Raw genomic sequence first — 19,668 nt, forward strand, 5'->3', positions numbered from 1 at the left:
TAAATTCTCTGCCTCGTGCGCAAGTGTGTGTTCTTCTCTCGTGTAGGTACATCCAGGTAGACGAGAGTGGGATTGTCCTCTTGTAAATTGCGTCTCTCGCGCAATTACGCGAAAAGGAACGCGCGTTTGTTATTATCTCGCGGGGATCGTTGCTTATTGTGTGCAGCGGTTATTGCGCGGACGGACTTTGCTTATATTCATTTCGAAGATTAAATTAAAATCGCCTTACGTGTACACGTGACATCGATTACGAAACTTTGATGATTCTCTACGTACGACGCTCTGATAATGCACGTACTACACTATACGCATCACATCAGCGGCTGGAGTCAACCTCATTAACGCTAGAGAGACAATCGGCGATTGCAACGACGTGAGCGATTTCACAATGCTCTGATGTTGTACGATTAACTTCCAGCGATATAATTACTTTAATTTCGCCTCGACGCGATCGTTCCGTTAGGTGAGGCTACACTCTATATCTCGCGCGGAGATTTATCCCGGCGGCGGGGAATCGAGTTGCGTTCATCTAACAAAGTTTCTATAATTTGAAAGTTATTAGTTGCAACGAGTTTGATAACTTTGAATGATAACTTTGAAGCGAGAAAGTTCCCCCGGCCGCGCGCGAGATCGACAATTCGCGCGATCTAAATCACGATGTATACGTGAAAATCGCTCGCGCTTAGATGTTACACTGCAAAACGCTAACTTCCCATCCGATCGTTATTATTAATTACTTCGTGCACACGTCGTTATGGAAAGCATGAAATTCATACATTAATGCACTTTTTCTACTTATTGCTGCTTTTTTAAATAGAGGCTATTCGAAATGAAGCGGAATGACGAATGAAATAAGAAAAATAGATTTATTCTAAAATTATTCATCCATGTTTGATCAAGAAACTTTGAAATAGACGCATACACACGATGTGGATATAGCATGTCGAAGCAGCTTACAGCACGCGGGACAGTAAAACCTTGACTCGTTCGATCGCATGTGCAGGGGACAACAACCCGAGGCGATCATGTAATTAAGGGTGACAAGCGGCCTCAAACGAGATTTGCCGCGCGTCAAGCCCTTCTCGCCACTAAATGAAGAAAGTTTAATGAACAAAACCGCACGAAAGTCGAGTGAAATGAAATATAAACGCGCGGGCAGCAGCGGCGTTTGAAACTCAAAAGACCATCGCTCGGAGGTGGCTCCAATTTGATTTCGCAGACCGCAGAAAGCCATTGTACGTAAGCTGACAATAAGGGTCTCGAGTTCCGATCCGCTTCAGCCGCGACCACAACATCACACCATCAGCAAAGAGAAAGAAAAGCTGCCCGAAAGCAATTCTGGGCCATTGATACACGTCGGTCAGTATAAACTCCGGGGCTGCATCAGCTGCAGCGGAGGAAAAGAGTGTATAGCAACACAGAATCTGCCGGGGGACTCTCGCGCGAGAGGTTAAAGAACCAGGTCGCGAAACGACGCTCGTTCCTCTTTCGCCGCTGGCGCTGGCGCTGCTGCTGTTGCTGCTGCTGCTGCTGCGAATCGATTTCGCGGAAAATTAGCAGCGACGTATCTTTTCGTATAGTCGCTGCGACGCAGAGGCCCGGCCGGCACGTAGAATCGCCTCGTCCCCTTTTTTTCCGCAGGTGCAGACTGTGGCTTATTTCGATCGCTTTTATCGGACGCCGATCGACGAGCCACCTATGAATCATGTATGCGCGCGTCGGTGTACATACAGCGAGGCCTGCGAGGACACGGCGATCGATTCGAAGCTGTTCCGATCGGTTTTCGAGCTATATTCTGATTCCGCAGGTTTCATCGCTTCGCATTCTAGGTGATTTTTGTTTGAGTTTTAAATGATATGAATAATTCTACATGCGCTTGCGTTTATAATATATAAGCCGGTGACTTTGATATTGTGCTTTTCAATATATAAATACGAGAAAAGAGAGCATGTGTGAACTGATTCGACATTGTTATGAAGGGGTTACGTGAATAATATGAGATCGCGTTTAATAACTCTTACGCAAGTTCTTGCCGTTTGTAGTGGTGATATGCTACCTCTTGTATGCGCATCATAATTAGAAGTTATGCAAAAATATCGTTTGCGGCCTGAAAGGTACCCGGAACGAATGAATAAATTAAAAAGTACTTTCAACTCGAATGAAACATCTCATATCAACTATTTGTTGGAAATTAATAAACGAAATAAAGCAAGGATTATACGTTCAAAAACAACTGCTCCACAAAATAAGCAAGAGGAAAAGCAATAAAAAGTATATAATTTTACGTCACGAATTATATATCAAAAGATTTTATGTAAAGAAATATCTGCCTCAATTCAAACGCTGCTACACTTTTCAGTTAAAAGCCGGAATAATTTTTCAGGAAAACAATCGATGCACCGCGAGGTCGCGAACCGAACGGCCGTAATTTTTCATTACGCGGACAAACGGGTTGATTACCATAACGACCGCAGCTCTCTCCCAAGCTCGCAGCGATATAAAGAAAATTTCGCGCTCGCAATGTACGCGACTTTTGCAGCTCTTCCATCCGTTTCAATTTACGATTAATTCAATTCGGCGCATAAATACGCTCTGAAATTACAATGAGAGATCCAGCGCGCACATACGCGCGGATATGCTAATGAACATTATCATCATAATCTGCTGGCGCGGCGGAGAGAACAGGAGAGTCAGCGGGGTGTAACAAACGAGAAAAACAAAAGGAACAAAAGACATGAATTTTCATACGTATTGTGGGGCTGGAGCGTGCATGTATATACGGAAGAGGCTTACCGAGGGCAAAGCGACGACGAGATTGGCGTTTCCCTCGCCCCGATAGACGCATCCCTCGATCGGCAGAGAATGAACCGGATATTGCGAGACATCGGAAGTAGAGCTCGCGGCGGACGCTGCCGGTGTCGCCGACATGTCGCTGCTGCTGCTGCCGCTGCTTTCTTTCCGTTCGACCAACATTGCTGCTCTCTCTGTAAATAAAGAATTTCGATACACGATTAAAGCGAGCTCTCCTTGCACGACGAGATTTAATTGAGTAATTGCATGGGTATTTTGAAACGACGTGTATCGGACAGCTGTTCGGTTAATTATACTTCGATCATCAGTGCTGGTTCTGGAAATACCGAGTTATTTTTGGAAAAATATCTACAATAAACCATCTCGCCCGCAGCTTGTATAATAACTCAAAAACTTGCTTCATTATTTCGTTATACAAAAGCGAGTTGCAGTAGCCGTTATTACGTGCGCTTGTGCATATCACGTAATTAGCAGGTAACTTTGGCGCGATGTAGTCCGCAGTTCATAAGAAACCGCTACTGATTAACTGTTATAATCGCACGGTCGTTTAGAGTTTCGGAAAACTTAGGTTACGTTTAAATTTACGATTTTCATAAGATACATAAAATCTATACGTATATTGTTTTAGAATAAAAACAGAATCGAGCTTCTTCATCGGAGATAGTCAGGCACAGACAATAAGAGCGCACTAACGGGAATTTTAAAAAAGTACAAATCTAGGAAGCGTCCGATGAGTCGAGCCAATAAAAAGCAATGTTTTTTCGTCCGACAGGTCTTGACAGACTGGCTCTGCGCTGTCTCTTCACGGAGCCTCGTGTGCTGACTCTGAGACTTATTCTGAACAAAGGGCGCATTAAACAATTTGTACACGAGAGCGACTGGCTGTGTCGATTGCACAAAGTCCGCCCATTTATAACGAGTGTCAAACAAAATCTCGCAACGTTGCTCCCGAACCGGTTGCTTTGAAATCCCGCAGATTTTTTTCCCCGCTTATAAATACACACCGGCACGAAATTCAGCGGTCGTTATCGCTGCAAGACCCAACTAGTATCGCGCACACGCTCCAAATGTCGCAAGCATTCCGGAATCGTTAACCTTGATTAATTTCCCGGCGAAAAAGCGAGCGCGAGAGCCAGTCCCTTGCAAAAATCGACTGTGTACGCGCTCGCGACTGTAGAAATCCGTTAGCGTCGCTTCGGAGTTATGTGTCCGATCTCGAGGAGCAACTTCTCGTCGTGTTATATACACGTAGAGTATAAGAGTGAACGTTACCTGCGCGCGAGCGATCAACGACAAATAAAGAAGGTGGGCTTTCACGTAAGCGACGGCAACGGCGCCAATTGCACAATCGACGCTCTGTGTGTATAGTGTATACCCATACGAGCAGCGCAGCGGCGGCGACTTTCGACAGTGCGCCAAGAGTTTCGTGAGTTCTCGATAATATTTCCCGAGCGTGTCCTGTCGCAATCTGCCCGCAGGAGAGCCTTGTGCCTCTTCCACTATATACATAATAGCGAGCGCGGCGGATTGGAGTGCAATTTTAGATGCTTTTGAGAGCGACTGTAGTTTTTATCTAAAAGTTAGTCAAGAAAGGAATAATTGTGTTCGAGAAAACTCAGTCCTATTAATTGTTATTGTTTTAATTTTTCATCGCGATTCCTATCTAAACTTATACGCATTTATGTAGCTGCTCATTCGTAAGGACCATTACAGAAACTTGGAAATCCAGGTATATTGAATAGAATCTATATAAATCAATTCGGCATTTCGAGCACGAAGACGACGCATTGCACGTACAGATAAAGGCCTTCGTCGAAACCTTGATCTTTGGCGTTTCCAAATGCCTCATCGAGTTCATATACCTATATGCTGCAACTGATCAATCCTCTTGAATTGCGGATTGAATAACGTTATTAGAATATTTATTAGAGAAGTTTGATTTTGAGTTAAGTTCGCATGCAACTGATAACGTTTATTCATTTGTATATAATAAAAAACTGTTCCAGTCGTCTGGCAACTTCGCGTTTGACCACTCAATCAACTTTTATTAATAAAACTAAGGCATGAACTACGACTAGGAATGAGCTTAATGCATGATTTCCAATTTCTGTTTTCTGAAAGCCACATACAAATTATTTGGTAACTACTATGTTTGTATGTATAGGCATTAACTTTTGTTTGTTTCATCGTTGAAATTCAAGTTATTGTTTGCCTTACGACTTGATGATTTCTGATGTATCTATAACTGTGATTCGTTTCTTTAACGTTCTCAGAAACTTGCCATTATCCTGACACCAACGAAACTTCCTGTTAGCCTAACAGTTTCGATTACTGTTGTCTCATAGTAGTTTGACAACAAGACTAATCTTTGCGTAATTCCAGCAACATCTCTATTTGTGCTGCTTATATAAATAATAATAAGAAATAACGTCAGGCTCGTGTGGTTTGTTTTTCTGAAATATAACCATAACCCGGCTGTTGATTACTCAATACATTTATATCTGTTATACTACCAAATTTTTTTTTCTATTAAAAAAATTTGATTCAATGAAAAAGTATTCGGGACTCGGTATGATCAACCGCTGTTTCTACAAAAATTATAAAAAACCGCGGCCAATTCTTTAATACATTGCTTCCTGATCCAACTAAATTTATAGTTCCAATAAATTAAATATTGTTCAAATATACAATATATTAATGCTTTTTGAAAATATTTTTAATTTTAATTATTTTACTGAAGGAGCAATTTTCTTAGCAAAAGATTATGATAATCAGAAAGATAGCTGATCAAAATCTTTAAACTAGGGGAAGGGCGACACTTAGAGGGATGGGGTTACAGTTACAGTGGGTAGGACCATTAAAAAAAAGGATTACAAGAAGTGTTTCGTTCGTAATTCTATGACCTATCACAAAACTGGCAGAAGAAACCTGAGAAACTAATAATAATGACACCCCGCCCAAGAAACTCAAAAAAATAATTACACTCCGACAATGTATAACCGGTGAATAATTTGTACACTATTGCTTCCTTCTCTAGAAAACTTTGCATAAAAAAAATTTTCAATTTCATCAAAAACAGGCTAGAAATTCATTATTCGGTGTTTGAGGTACGGCCTTTTAAGAAAATAGTTCGTTTCGACTGAAAACCCTAGAAAACTTCTGGAGAGGATCTAAAATAAAAAGAAGCCTTTATCTCAAAATTAAAAGATCAAAAAGGCAGTAAAAAAACCGCTGCTAATTCTTTGGCGTGTAGCTTCCTTCAACATTATGTATTACCTTAATATAATCAGAATTGTTATTACTTTATACATAATTATACAACGTTTTTATATTTTTTTGTTTGATAGATAAAATTATTTCGAATCAATTTCGTTTACATAATCAAAAGTTAGGTTATTTTATTCTTTTTCAGGTATACCCCTGGTAGAAAATTAACGGTTCGAATTTGCTAAGACCTTTAGATTTAGCTAACTGTTTTAACGGTTGCCAAGCTAAAATTTAACAAAAAATGTGGCTTAGGAACCGCTAAGTTTCCAAGATGTCTGCCAGAGGATAATTTGAGGTTACGAGGTTAGGATAATCACCAGCTATATGAATCAATTTAATTTTATTAATATTTCAATTTTTTAAATATAATATAGTCCTATTCTACTATTTGAACAAGGATTGTATGATACGCATGCACTGAACTTCATTTCACTTGACTGTACCAAGTCAACTGTTATTTCATAATATCATGCTGTCTGATTCAATAAGATAAATAAAAATTGTTTTTATTAGCAAACTAAATAGTGCAAAATGCCTTGTTCAACAAGACTAAACTAAAAAAGAACCCATTCACACATTCATTGTGGTTTTGAGTACATAAGATAAGAATTTCACATTTTTCTTGGCATCTGTGATTGTTGACCAAAATCTCAAATCAGTTAATTAAAATAATAACACAATAAAGATTATTGATGTGCACTCTTTTTGAAAATGCCAAGAGCTGATTAATAAGTTCAAGCAATCTTTATTGTATTATTACTTTAATTGACTGATTTGAGTTTTTGGTCAAAAATCACAGATGCCAAGAAAAATGTGAAATTCTTATCTTATGTACTCAAAACCACAATGAATGTTTGAATGGGTTCTTTTTTAGTTTAGTCTTGTTGAACAAGGCATTTTGCACTATTTAGTTTGCTAATACAAACAATTTCTATTTATTTTATTTGATCAGACAGCATGACATTATGAAATAACAGTTCATGACTTGGTACGGTCAAGTGAAATGAAGTGCAGTGCATGCGTATCATACAAACCTTGTTCAGATAGTAGAATAGGACTATATTAAATGTAAAAAATTGAAATATTAATCAAATTAAATTGATTCATTTAGCTGGTGATTATCCTAACATATCTAGATACAACTTAAATATATTATCTACAAATTGTTACATATCCTTTGCATTTCCTAACCTTTTTTCAATTATAATCAATCATATAGGTAAATGTATATTCATTAATAAAAGTTTTAACCTAACAATTGTATACTTATGGCTAGTCAACTGAATTTAAGCAAATTAACTGCAAGGAGCTGTGCATAAGCTTCTATTACAGTAAGCGGTTAATTATCGGTTTTCTAAGCGGTTCATTGGCGTTATTGGTTAAATAAGCCATTGCTAAGCCATTGAACCGTTGACATTTCTACCAGGGACATATTGAGCAATTTAATTTGATGAACTTCTAAAATAACTTTATTAGAAAATACACAAACTTCAAAAATTACTATTGCAAGGCTTCCTTAGGAAGGAAGCAATATAGAATACTCATCCTGCACTTCTGGAGAAATTCGTCGGCAGCGTACATCGGCCCGATTTAACTGTTGCTACCCGAGCGCAAGCCATCTCGGAACAGCTGTGGAAGCATCATCGATCCCGCCAGCTATATTTCCATCTCAGCTCATTTAATTTTTATCCGTTCATCGTCATATCATCCGTTCCGATCGAAAATTTATAGAACCACGGTATATAAAGTTCGACCCTCGTTGCGCGCGGACAACTTTACGATCGGCGAAATTACACGCGTCGCGCGCAGCTGTTAATAACCACCTGCGCCGCGGAAAAAAGACGTTCGAATCGCGAATATCCACGACTCGAAAAGAGAAAGCAAGAAAAAAGAAAGAAACAAGCCGATACCGCTACCGTGCAGCCGGTTATACACCTTAATAACGCGTTCGTTTCGGTAGCGTGCGGAGGATTCGTCGATCGATACGAAGAAGACTTTTGAATGATGCATGTGATTTGATTCGGGCGACCCGACATTATACACAAGGGTCATTAGCAACTGTTCCTTTTTATAATGAAGCCCGACAATCTCCGGCTTACGGTGTATGTTTTCTGAAAAATGGCTCCCGGCGCATGTAAACAAAACTCACGCGCGCGCGTGCTTTTGTTGATCCACCAACAAAGTTACAGCCAAACTATTCGCGTGTATGAACCGATGCCATGGGATGCAGCAATAACAGCGCTAATGCACGGCCGAAGTGTGTCATTAAAAAGTTAACAATAAAGCCGAAACAGTGTAGAGAGTATAACGGAAAATTAAATTTCCAGCTCGCATACGCTACATGTAGCGATGGAACGAACAACACGCGGAATTTAATACGTGCGCGCGTTGTGCAACTTCGCAGTACCGGGCTTACGCACTCGTTGATGAAACGATCTGCGCGCGCGTTCGTAACGCATACTCGACAGCGGTATTATCATTCCGAAACGTTCTTGGCAAATCCAGACAGTTTTTCCGCGTTAAAGCTGTCGAACGCGAGAGAAGGAAAAATAGGGTGATTTTTTTTCCGCCAATTAAAGTAGCGATCCAATTAAACAAAGCCGGGACGGCTCGTCGTCCAGTTCATCTTATTAAAAGCACGCGACGTCGCGAGAGGTGAAAAGATGCTGTATTACACATACACTGTACGAGAGAGGGAGTAGGGGGGGCTGAGTGAGAAAGAGGGTCTCTCACTCTGCACCTCGATTCCGCGACTCTCAATGCTATTTATTATATACGTATATATGCCAGCTCTGCTCTGCTCTGCGCTCTCTCTCTCTCTCTCTCTCTCTCTCTCTCTCTCTCTCTCTCTCTCTCTCTCTCGTGTTGCCAGGCCAATTATTCGTCTTATCCACTTTTGCGCAAAGGCCAACGACCGCTGCTGCAAGTACACGCTCTCGTGTGCATGCACGAGAGCCAGGTCGCGTCTGGCTCCGTTATATTTCAACTTCTTACCATTGTGTAACGAATCGACAACGCCTTCCTTCTTCTTTTCCTTCTTCTTGCTCCATCTCCTGCTCCGGACAACGAGTTTTCCTACTTTTTTCGTACAGCCACGGGAGCTGTTGTGGAAGCTGCATCAGGAGCCATTGTAACCGGGTTTTTATTTTTTTTTTTCTCAGAACGATATGTAGCATGTGCAGCTTTGTACTCGTAACGCCTAACTGTTGTCGTTCAATGAATCGAAAATCCGAACGGTGCAGCATAGGGTCGAATAAATTTACTGCAATGGTCTTCGTTGCGCAATGATGACGAGGAAAAAGTGCGGTTTTAAGGAGCGCCGCCGCCGACGCCTGACTAGTTATTACTGAAAAACGCTTTTTTTCCGGTCGATTGTGCGGACTTTTAAATGGCTAATGTGGATTTCTTGGTACTGAATCTTGCTTGCACGGAATACAAACTCAATATCTATCTGCAACTTTTAAATATTAGTACGATGAAAATATTTGTCGGATATGAAAATTAAATATTATTTGGCTTTCCTTTTTTTAAGTCTATAAATGAAAAATGACTACTATTATTAACGAACTAACAATAAAAATCCGTGTGAAGCAAATTTTATTTCACATTTCACAGAGTGCCATATGACGTAAATATACCGCACACGCGTGCGAACGTTGTAACATAATATCGAAAGGGCACAGCAAGCTTATTGATGCACTTTGCTATTATCGGAAATCGAAACGCGGCGAACCGTCCGACCATTCAAGGTTTTCCTTTTTTGCGCAAATGTGATATGAATATTTGGTTGTAAAAAACGTACATCATAGAAATTGCCACTGTTTTTTTTTCAAAAATTGAACATAAAAAGCGAATTGATTAAAGTCAATTATTGTATTGCCTACTTTGAGATACAAAGTCAAAGGCTTCTTTAATAAATTATCAATAGCATCACAGTTAATATTTTAATTTTCCTGTTCAAAACACTTTGGTTACATAAATACTTGTATGAGCGCGTGAAGACATTATTTATAGTTGCTTATCAGTATAATAATTATATGAAAAGTCGATGTAAACATACATCATATTTGTACTGGAATATATTCATTTGCAAGGCAGCATTCGAAACTACTTCAATTGAACGCGCCAATAACTTTTGCCTAAACTGTAAATCTTGTATATGTGTTTAACTTCTAGAGACTGTATCGTTTGAATTTTTGTAGGAAAATTCCACTTGACCCACGATAAATGCTGTCTTCGTTGAAATGATAAAATTGTTGAAAAATAATAATTAAATCCATATAAAATAACGATATATAACAGAAAAGGTAATGATCGCCGACTTATTCAAGGCAAAGAGAATAAGCTTCCAGCTCACTACACGGATTCTGAACCTGCTCGCATAAGCAGCAGAAGCGAGGGAACAGCTGACCACTTCTTGCGACGTTGCCACACTTCCGATCGATGTTTATTTTAGCTCGGCTGCCGTATGAATGTATCATATTTATAAACGCAGAAACTTTCGTCCGAATCGCAGCCCAACTTTTTTATTAAAGCCTCGACTTTTTTACTCTGTATAAATCAATGCGACATATTACTGTTTCATGCAACAATTCATACACTTCTGAGTCGATTGACCTAAAAACTTTTTCCATTGGCCAGAAAATCAATAGCCGATTCTAGCTATTTTGTATAACGCGAGTAAAAAAGGTTATACGTTTAACCGCTATTGCTTTTAACTCAAGTTATAATCTACATTTTTTTTATCGTGAAGATACTAGGTTGATCGCAGAAAATTAATAACGTCAACATAACAACGGACCGTACTATCGAAAAAAAAAAAATACACGACGAAGATTACTCTGTGTTTTGTTAATGCGATGTGCGTGAATCGGACACAATGGCTGCTTTATACTTGAGAGATAAAAAACTGCTTATCATTGCAATGACGACTCGATAATCGACGTTGTTTGTCAGGCTCTTCATCAGAGATGATTGAAGCGGTGCATAATTTTAAGGATCTTCAAGATGTGCTGCATTTTCATTTTTGTTGTCTCGAACGAAACATTATTTTTTGATACAGTCATATAATTGAAAAGAAAAACAAAGTTATCGTAAAAAACAAAAATATCAAAAAATAAATGATAAAATATACATATATAGAAACGAGTAAATTGGAAAAAAACTGAATTAAATAAACAAAAATGTCTCATGCTAGAAAACAAATGACTCGAACCTTGTTGAATCGAGCACAGTAATTCAAATAAAAGAATAAAAAAAGAACGCAATCGAATAATTCCATTTCAACAAAATGACTCATTAGGCAGGCAAACAAAAAATGTCATAAAATATATCATATCATATATAGGAGTAACGTAAGTACGGTAATCAATAAAACAACTCGACGATTCGTTAATCATCGTGCGTTTATTGACGTAATCCCACGCATGTTATATTACAATTCAGACAATTCAGTCAAGAGTCATTATATGGAAAATGTAGTTTGACACAATATTAATAATAATATTTGAAAAAAAATACGTGACAGAGAAGGAGCATGTAGAGAGTATAAGGGTTTCATCATCGTTTCTTTTTGCCATCTCAGCAGCTGATAGTTCATAATATAATCGGGATATCAATTGGTTGATGGTGTATAGTGGTCACATCAAAGTCAGTGTGTTGAATGTATACGTAAGAAATGAAAAACGCCATGATGTATTTTTTGTATTCATGAAATTTCATAAGCACGAGGCCTTTTGTTTCATTTTTATTATCATCATTATTTTGTGTATCTCTGTACAAAAACAGTCGAAAAAATTATAGATTCTCCTCTTGCATATATACTCGCGCGCACTCCGTCATTCTCACTCTCGCACTCTCCCACGCACGCGCATAAAGTTTTTAATTTTTTCGAGCTCGAGAGCGTATGTACAAGCATTAAATGATATATATTTATATATATTTATACTTTATATATAATATGTATAGAATATCGTGTACGAGAGACCTACGAACTAAATATAATTATACACTGATGATACAATAATCATAGAGATATCGTAATTATAGATCATTGTAGAGTTTTTTCTTCTCATTACGGTACACCTACATTTTATTTTTCCTTAAAATTCATCAAGTCTACGAATTCACCCGGGTTGTTTATCTTCGCTTTATATACTGCCTATTAATGTGTGGGTGTTGATGTGGCTGCGTGTGTGTGTGTGGCTGTGTGTATCGCTTGAACTATGTATATATGTCGTGTTCATTGATGCAGTTTACAATATAACGCTATTTCAGTTTTACAATTTCTGTTTGACATGTTCATTAATCGTTAATCGTTAATCCAATTCTATATGAGTTCGACGTTCGGCAAAATTCGAATTTACATTTGTACGATACATAGTTAAATTTTAATTCCACATAACAACATTATCGCACGCTGATTACAGAACCTGTACTGGTTGTCGTTGAGTTTTATAGTCATGTTCATGTGTGTGTTTGTGTACGTGTACGTGTGTGTAAGTGTGAACTCTAAAGTTCGAAACCCCCAGCAGTTCCCGCCCCCGAATCTCGATCGCGTTGGCCTCGCTTACCGTTTTCCTCTTTTTCGCCTCTTCGTATATGTTATACGTCATAAATATTATCACTCGCGCGCGCGTTTCACCTCCCGACCCCCCTTAACCCTTAGGTATATTTACAAGAATAATCACAATTGTCGCGGCTCGATTTCACAAATCGACGGAAACCGCGTAACTTTGTACAATTTTCCCAAGTTTTTGGTTTTTTCGCCCCCAAAAAGGTTTCATGAACAAACGAAAAAACTATAAATAACTGAAAAGAGGTGTGTGCATTAAATAAAAACGTTAGGAAGCAGCAAAGTAAATTAAAAAGACCGGGCGACGCACGTCCGTTCGAGATTCGAAGGCCACGTAAACAGCAGCAGAGCACGAAGGGCGGCAAGGGGTCCTCCTCCTCCTCCTCGCCCCCTCTCGCTAAACTAACCAATTGTCGTCCCTTTTTTCCACCGGTTTCTCATTATCATCTGTTTCGGTCTCTCTATCTCTTCGCCCATTCGAAGTAATAAAAGCAACATAACCCCTCTCACAGTACGACACAGCAGTCGACGTCACATACACACACACACACACACATACATATATATATATATATATATATATATGTGGGTGTGTGTGTGTTCTCGCCTTTGTAATTTTTTTACATATATACCGCAACTTCTTCATACATATATATATAAAAAAAGAAGCGAACACGCTCGCCGCTCTTTCGCACTCGCACAAATCCATTGCTCGCGGATCGGAGAAGAAGAAAGAAACCGATTCTCTTCGACAAGAACGATTGAACTTCTCGCATCAGGCATTCCATCGCATTCACGCACTTTTTTACATGTGTATATCGTCGTCGCATAAATAATAAGGATCGCATTCACACACTCGCTGTAGACTCTCGTGGTTCAAAATCTCGCGCTCGCGTTTCCGACAGTTGTCGTTTTTTTTTTGTTATACATTTAAAAAGTTTCTCGCATGAGTTTACTGTTTTTTTTATATGTATTCGTCGATCTGTATTCGCGTAATTTTTCTGTTTTTTTGCATTTTTTTCTGGTTTTAATTACGTTTCATCGCGTTGATTTCGTTCTCGATTTTTTTCGTTTTTTTGTTATATTTTAAAAAAATACTGAATTAACCAAGCTAAAATCACAGACTTGCCGGCGCCGCCCGGGATAACGGAGCCCCCGGGCGACGGATTTTGTTTGTACAAATTCTTCCTGAAGGACTCTATGTATAGTTACAAGTTCATTTATCGACATTATATCGTTATATATTCTCCTTACACATATATAAGTATGTATACATAATAATGCGCACGCCATCTCGCTTTGAACCTTAAACAATCCAGTAGTGTATAGTAATAATAATAATGATTATAACATGTTCTCGTGTAAGTGTGTATGTGTATGTGTGTGCGCGCGTGTGTGTGTGTGTGTGTGTTATCATACAATTTATAATAATTACAATTCGTCTTTCTTTCGATAGTTTGTATCGCACTCGTTACATATTTCCCCTTACAGTATGTTCATCGCCCTCGTTATCGAATATTTCGCGTGTATCGTGTTTTCTCACTATAACGTACGCAGTAGGATATGAGAAAATAACGAAGGGAAAAAGGTAGCCGTCAAAGAAAGGATTAAGCGCGAGTATCGCGTTTGATGTTCGCTCGTCTCCGCGTGCCCCGCGACGCTCGTTTCTTTTCGAAAAAATCCACGGCTCGGAAGGAGAAACGCGGGACTCGCGCACGCAATCGCAAGCATTAAAAAATCTCTCTTTCGCCACTTGCTCTCGCTCGCTCTCATTGTGTGCTCGAAAGCGTCCGGGCCAAAGCGACCTTTTTCCAGCTCCAATTCTCTCGAATGCTCGACGAAAGTGTGAAGGGTGAACATTTCTCAAAAGGAGCAGCCCTCCGTCGAAGCACTGGCGCTGGCACTGGCGACGATGGAAACTTGCTCTCCGTGTGTATGCGAGATTTCGTAATGGTTTTGGCGCTGGAAGCCGGAGAAAGGTCCGTTTGACCGCGGCTCGCTAGCGAGCGAGCGAAACCTATCCTAAGCACCGTGTTATATCTCGCTTGCGCGATCGTTCGCGTATATACCCCGGAAGTAATGGAAGAGCGTTTCGCCGAGCCGTCAATTACGTCGACGCCAACTCTCTCGGAGAAGGAGAAAGAAAAACGAACGAATTCAAAGTATATGAATATGTATATAGTTTATGATGATCGTTACGAGTAACGAGTAAAGTATATTGTATGGTATAAGAAAAGAATATCGTTCGATCGGCCGTGTTTAACTTTAGTACATATACATATTTATACATGCATTGATCCGAGGACGCGTGCAGCAATTCACTTAATTTTTTGTTGTTTTTCAATCAATTACAGTGTACGCCGATTTTTGTTTTTCTTCGTTATCATGAGGTGCGTCGTCGAGGTGCGCGTCGTCCGAGGTCTTTTCTCCCCGTTCTATCGGAGCGAAAACGAAACGAGCGCCGCTGAGGGTGTTCGTTTGGATTTCGGTCGACGCTGCTGGTCCGATCCCAAAGTGTACCTCACCGAAGCCGTACAGACGACCGCGAGGTACAATTTGCGAAAAGAGAAACGCATTCGGATGTTACAATCAGCTCCCGTTTAGAGCCTGGCACGACGCGTAACCTCTCCGAGTCCCTCATTCACGCAGTCCATTCTCTCCTCTATATAACACTTATTATAATCACAGACGTGGTTATTTTATTTTTTCTTTTAACTATTTTCTATACGTACAAGAGCCTTTGTTCTTCGACGCCGAGCGCGATAAATTTCTCTCGTTCATCATCATCATCAGTCAGTGTGTTCTCTCTCGTTATTTCTCATGCGCACGGAAATACACACACACACACACACACACACACAAACCGGCGAGCAAACTTTCACACAGAAGACACTCGAGCAACGTAACATGCACGCACACAGCTGAAACTTCCCCTCGACTCACTTGTTCTCGCTACTCCCTATATATGTATATATTATATGCGTAAGTTGTGAAGGACAGAAAAAAAATTGCAAATGCACTCTTATCAATCCGACCGTATATTTGTGTATCGATAACTTATAACCATAATCTGCAGTAATATCTTAAAATTCTTTATGAAACTCAGCGCGCGTATACGGCAGAGGAGACTCGGCGCGTCCCCGCTGCGGCTTTCTCGGTGCGGATCGTTCGATCGTACGTCATTATCTATCACGCGCGATACGATAGAACGAGGCACACATCGGAGAAGGAAAGACTACAGTTTGTGTCTGTGTGTCTGTGTAAATATTATAATAATTACGCCTTGTAAGAATTCCAGTCGTTGGCTAGTGGCTCCTCCTTTGGTGTACGGACGTCTAGTTGATTGTCGAAAAAGTTTAAGCTTCTGAAGCTTGTTTTTTTCGCTCACACTCTCACTCTACGCGTTTTTTGTACAATTTATTACGTTAAATATATATATATATATATATATTTTTATTTTTGTCATTCGAACAGCTTTTTACATATACAAATATATATATATATGTATATATATATATATATATATATATATATATATATATATATATATATATATATATAAAATACAACGAATTTATTCACCCAGTGAACCGATTACTTTGTTTTGGACAGGCTCGGTCGCGGGCTCTCGGAGCCGCGCGCCGATGAGATCTGATTCGCGTTTTTTCTTCATAAATAATATATAAATACAAATATACAACTGCTTCAAAACAACAACACACGTGTAATATAACTAAACTATTTTTTGTTTTTTTTTTCATTTATGTTTTATTAAAAAAAAGAAAATGACTTGGATTTAGCCCAACCGTAAACTCGTTCACCATAAAGGAGCCACCGGATCGAAACACAGAAACATTTTTTCTCCCATTCACTCTCACGGATACTGCGGCACACAGTCACAAAAGAAGCCACTCGAAAAAAATTTTCACGTTGAACCCCCCTGTGTTGTACGAATCTCAATCACATTCTCCCCTCCCGCGAAGAAAATCACAGCTGTTTTGTTTTTGTTTTGTCGGTTCGCTTCATCATCTCGAAGGATACAATATACACAAAGAATTTACTTTTTCTCTCTCGTTTGTAATATATAATAACCGCGGCTGACTGGCCAGTGCGTGTGACGTTCGCGCGCGTTTCCCCGACCCGTCGGCGGCGCGCATCAGCTGTGGGCCGATGCACGCGTCCGACGGCCAGAGGAAATCCTCGCAAAAGTCGCACGCGACGCCCACACACGAATTTGCTGTTTTCCCATTTTTGTTCTTTCGTGTTTGTACAACGCTGTCCACGCGCGTCAGCATACGTCTCTTATGTACAGTTGTGCGTACGCGCGCAGTTCAAAAGTGTATGTGTGTGTGTGTGTGTAGCTGTGTAATTATAAGTTTACGTGTTTGTGATCGACGACAGAGCGTGTCGCCTTCGTCGATGCTCCAACGACGGACGAATCCAACAGCTTCTTCTTCTCCTGCTTCTCCTTCTTCGGACTCCTCTCTCTCTCTCTCTTTCGCTCTGCCAAGTGGAAAGTAGCGGGGTACTGCAGGTCTTCTTCTCGCTTCTTTTGCTCCTCTCCGAAGAAAAAAAACAACTGCGGAAATGGCCGGATCGCTTGGCCATCCTCTCATGAGATCATCGTGTAAATCACTCCTCGGAGCAGTGGCCGAGGACGAGTATAATGGCGCCGGTGCTGGATGCGCACAGCCGAGGTATGCACATACGTGTATATACGTCGGCGCTCCGGCAGAAAAAAGGGACTCTCATCTCTTCTTCAAAAATCACGAACATTCAAATTTATTCTTGCGATTACAATATACACAATTAAACTTCTTCCTCCCTCGTGCACTTCTACATCTTCAGTCGATAAATCGAATCATCTACGTTATTATCATCATCACCATCGTTATCCATCTTGGAGATGCTGCTGGTGTGGTATGCTTTTTGCAGTCTCGGTAAATAAAACAGTGTGGCCGGTGAAAGAAAGGGCAATAATCATTACAGATGACGACTCAACGACAACTGCTTTCAAGACTCGCACTTCGGAATAAAGTTTGCAACTTTATTTCATGTTATAAATAAAAAAAAATAGAGAAACTAATAGTAATGCTGGTGGATGGGTGGTGGTGGTGGTGGTGGTACCGGTAATCAACCCAAAAACTCGTAATCCTTAATCTTCACGCATTCAGTCATTCGATTCTTACTCCCGCTCTCCTCTCAGCGTCCAGCTGTAGCCGTCCTCCGGCTCATTCAACTGGAGACGAAGGCAGCGATCTGCTCGCTGAACTGCGTATGCTCGAGCAGCAGCGAGTCCTTGCAACTCTCGAACGGCTGTTGCTGCTGGTGGTGATGGTGGTGCTGCTGGTGATGGTGATGATGGTGGTGATGCTGCTGGACGTGCTGGGGCTGGTGATGCAGATGGTGGTGGTAGTGCTCGTCGACCGAGCCCGAGCCCGAGCTGCTGGAGGCCGAGGAGGACTCTTGCGAACCCTCGAACAGCACGCAGATGGATCCATTCTCACCGATCCTGTAGGAGACCTCTGCAGGATCGATCCACATAGTCAACTCACTGGGGAAGAGGCTGTGCAGGAGAGTCGGCACGAGGCCGACGTTGATGCCAGCTTGGGCGATGACGGGGTCCATCTTGCCGTTTATGCGGATGCAACGGTACCCGCTGCCCCGGTTCGGCTTGTCGGGGAACCAGTGGTCCCGGTAGCGACGCCTCAGCAGCTCTGTCAGCGAGCTCTTGAACGACTGCAGCTGGCCCTCGGACAGTTGTCCGGCTTGCAGGCGCAGCAGCTGCACGAGGAAGTCCGCCGCCGATACGATTTCTAACCTCATTTCACTGATCTTGCGGAACTCTCGAATTTATCACGACAGAACTGTTACAGATGGCCTCCTGCGACACTGGACCGCTTCGATGATGCTGCGTACGTGATGTCGCGTCGGGTCCCCCTGGCGATGGTGTTCCGAACTACTGGCGACGATGTGCCTCTGCTGCTGCTCGCTGCTGACTGGATCGTAGGCGGCCAGCTTAAACAAGCTGGTCTGGCCTGGGACGAAGAAGCTTCCTGGGAAGCTGCTGCCGCTGTTACTGATGATGCAGGCCGTCGGCGGGGACGGCGCTGTGGGTTCACCGTTGATACTGCTGTACTGCTGCCAGACAAGATGGCTACGCCACGTCGTTGTTGGCTCGGCTCTTGCGTCGTCGTTTTCACTTGGCGCTCGAGAAAGCTTGACGATTTCACGCTGGCCGAATGTCGAATGTGGCACGATCGATCGATGCTGCTGTACTGAGCTGGGAAGCTTCGAAGCGGAATGCAATAAGCCTCGCAGACGATGCTCTCTGCTGAGTTGGTCCTTTCGAAGTGTGGCGATGAATCACCGGCTCACTCTCTCTCTCTCTCTCTCTCTCTCTCTCTCACTCTCTCTCTCGTACCTATATAGAACCCACTCTTGCGTCGATTCAATCTTCTCTCCTTCTCTTCCACACGGGTGCGTCGGAAAATTTTGAGATGTTTCTACTTTTGTTCTTCAATTTTCGGTCGCTTTGAAGCGCTGTACCAATGCTGACTGGTCGAATCAAATTCAGAAACTACAACCGACGACACAACGCTTCCACACGCACACTCCGACTACTACACGCGTTGCACGCGGCAGAACCGCACCCATGAACGATCGAGGACTTTCTGCTGGCAACCGACTGCGAGCTCAGCGTCGTAGTCCGAAGCCCGTCTCTTTGTCCTAGCCGAGGCTCGACGGTGGGGGAGCCGCTTAGCCAATCGCGGCGCAACCCCGGCGCACCCATCCGCGTCCCCCAGTGTGCCCCTCCGTTGCCGGCTACCTCTCGGCGCAGCAGCTGCGCGGCGAGCCTCGTCTGGTGGGAGCGCAGGAGGGGAAGTTACGTGGAAACTCAAGCTGCGCAAAGAAGTGTCATCGGCTCGCCCGCGCATGTGTGTGTGCGCGCTAGAGAGAGACGGGGAGCGATCGTTTTTTTGCAAGCGAGAGAGCGTAGGATATAGGTACCTATA

At 41.6% G+C, this 19,668-nt stretch overlaps 2 protein-coding genes across 6 annotated transcripts in view; both read right to left on the bottom strand.

Moving 5' to 3' along the window:
• Positions 1–19,668, bottom strand: part of LOC100679532 (inositol-pentakisphosphate 2-kinase) — a 125,317-nt gene that overhangs the window by 23,474 nt on the left and 82,175 nt on the right. For all 5 annotated transcript variants that reach the window (XM_031931896.2, XM_031931895.1, XM_031931894.1 and 2 more), the window contains one exon: positions 2,794–2,984. In XM_031931896.2, the coding sequence (XP_031787756.1) occupies positions 2,794–2,984 (191 nt within the window). The remainder of the gene's footprint in view (positions 1–2,793; positions 2,985–19,668) is intronic.
• Positions 11,774–19,377, bottom strand: LOC100118735 (protein BTG2). The gene has a single exon (XM_032600312.1). The coding sequence runs from the start codon at positions 18,476–18,478 to the stop codon at positions 17,888–17,890; it is 591 nt and encodes a 196-aa protein (XP_032456203.1). The 5' UTR covers positions 18,479–19,377; the 3' UTR covers positions 11,774–17,887.

Source organism: Nasonia vitripennis, chromosome 5, assembly GCF_009193385.2.
Source record: "Nasonia vitripennis strain AsymCx chromosome 5, Nvit_psr_1.1, whole genome shotgun sequence".
Lineage (NCBI taxonomy): Eukaryota > Metazoa > Arthropoda > Insecta > Hymenoptera > Pteromalidae > Nasonia > Nasonia vitripennis.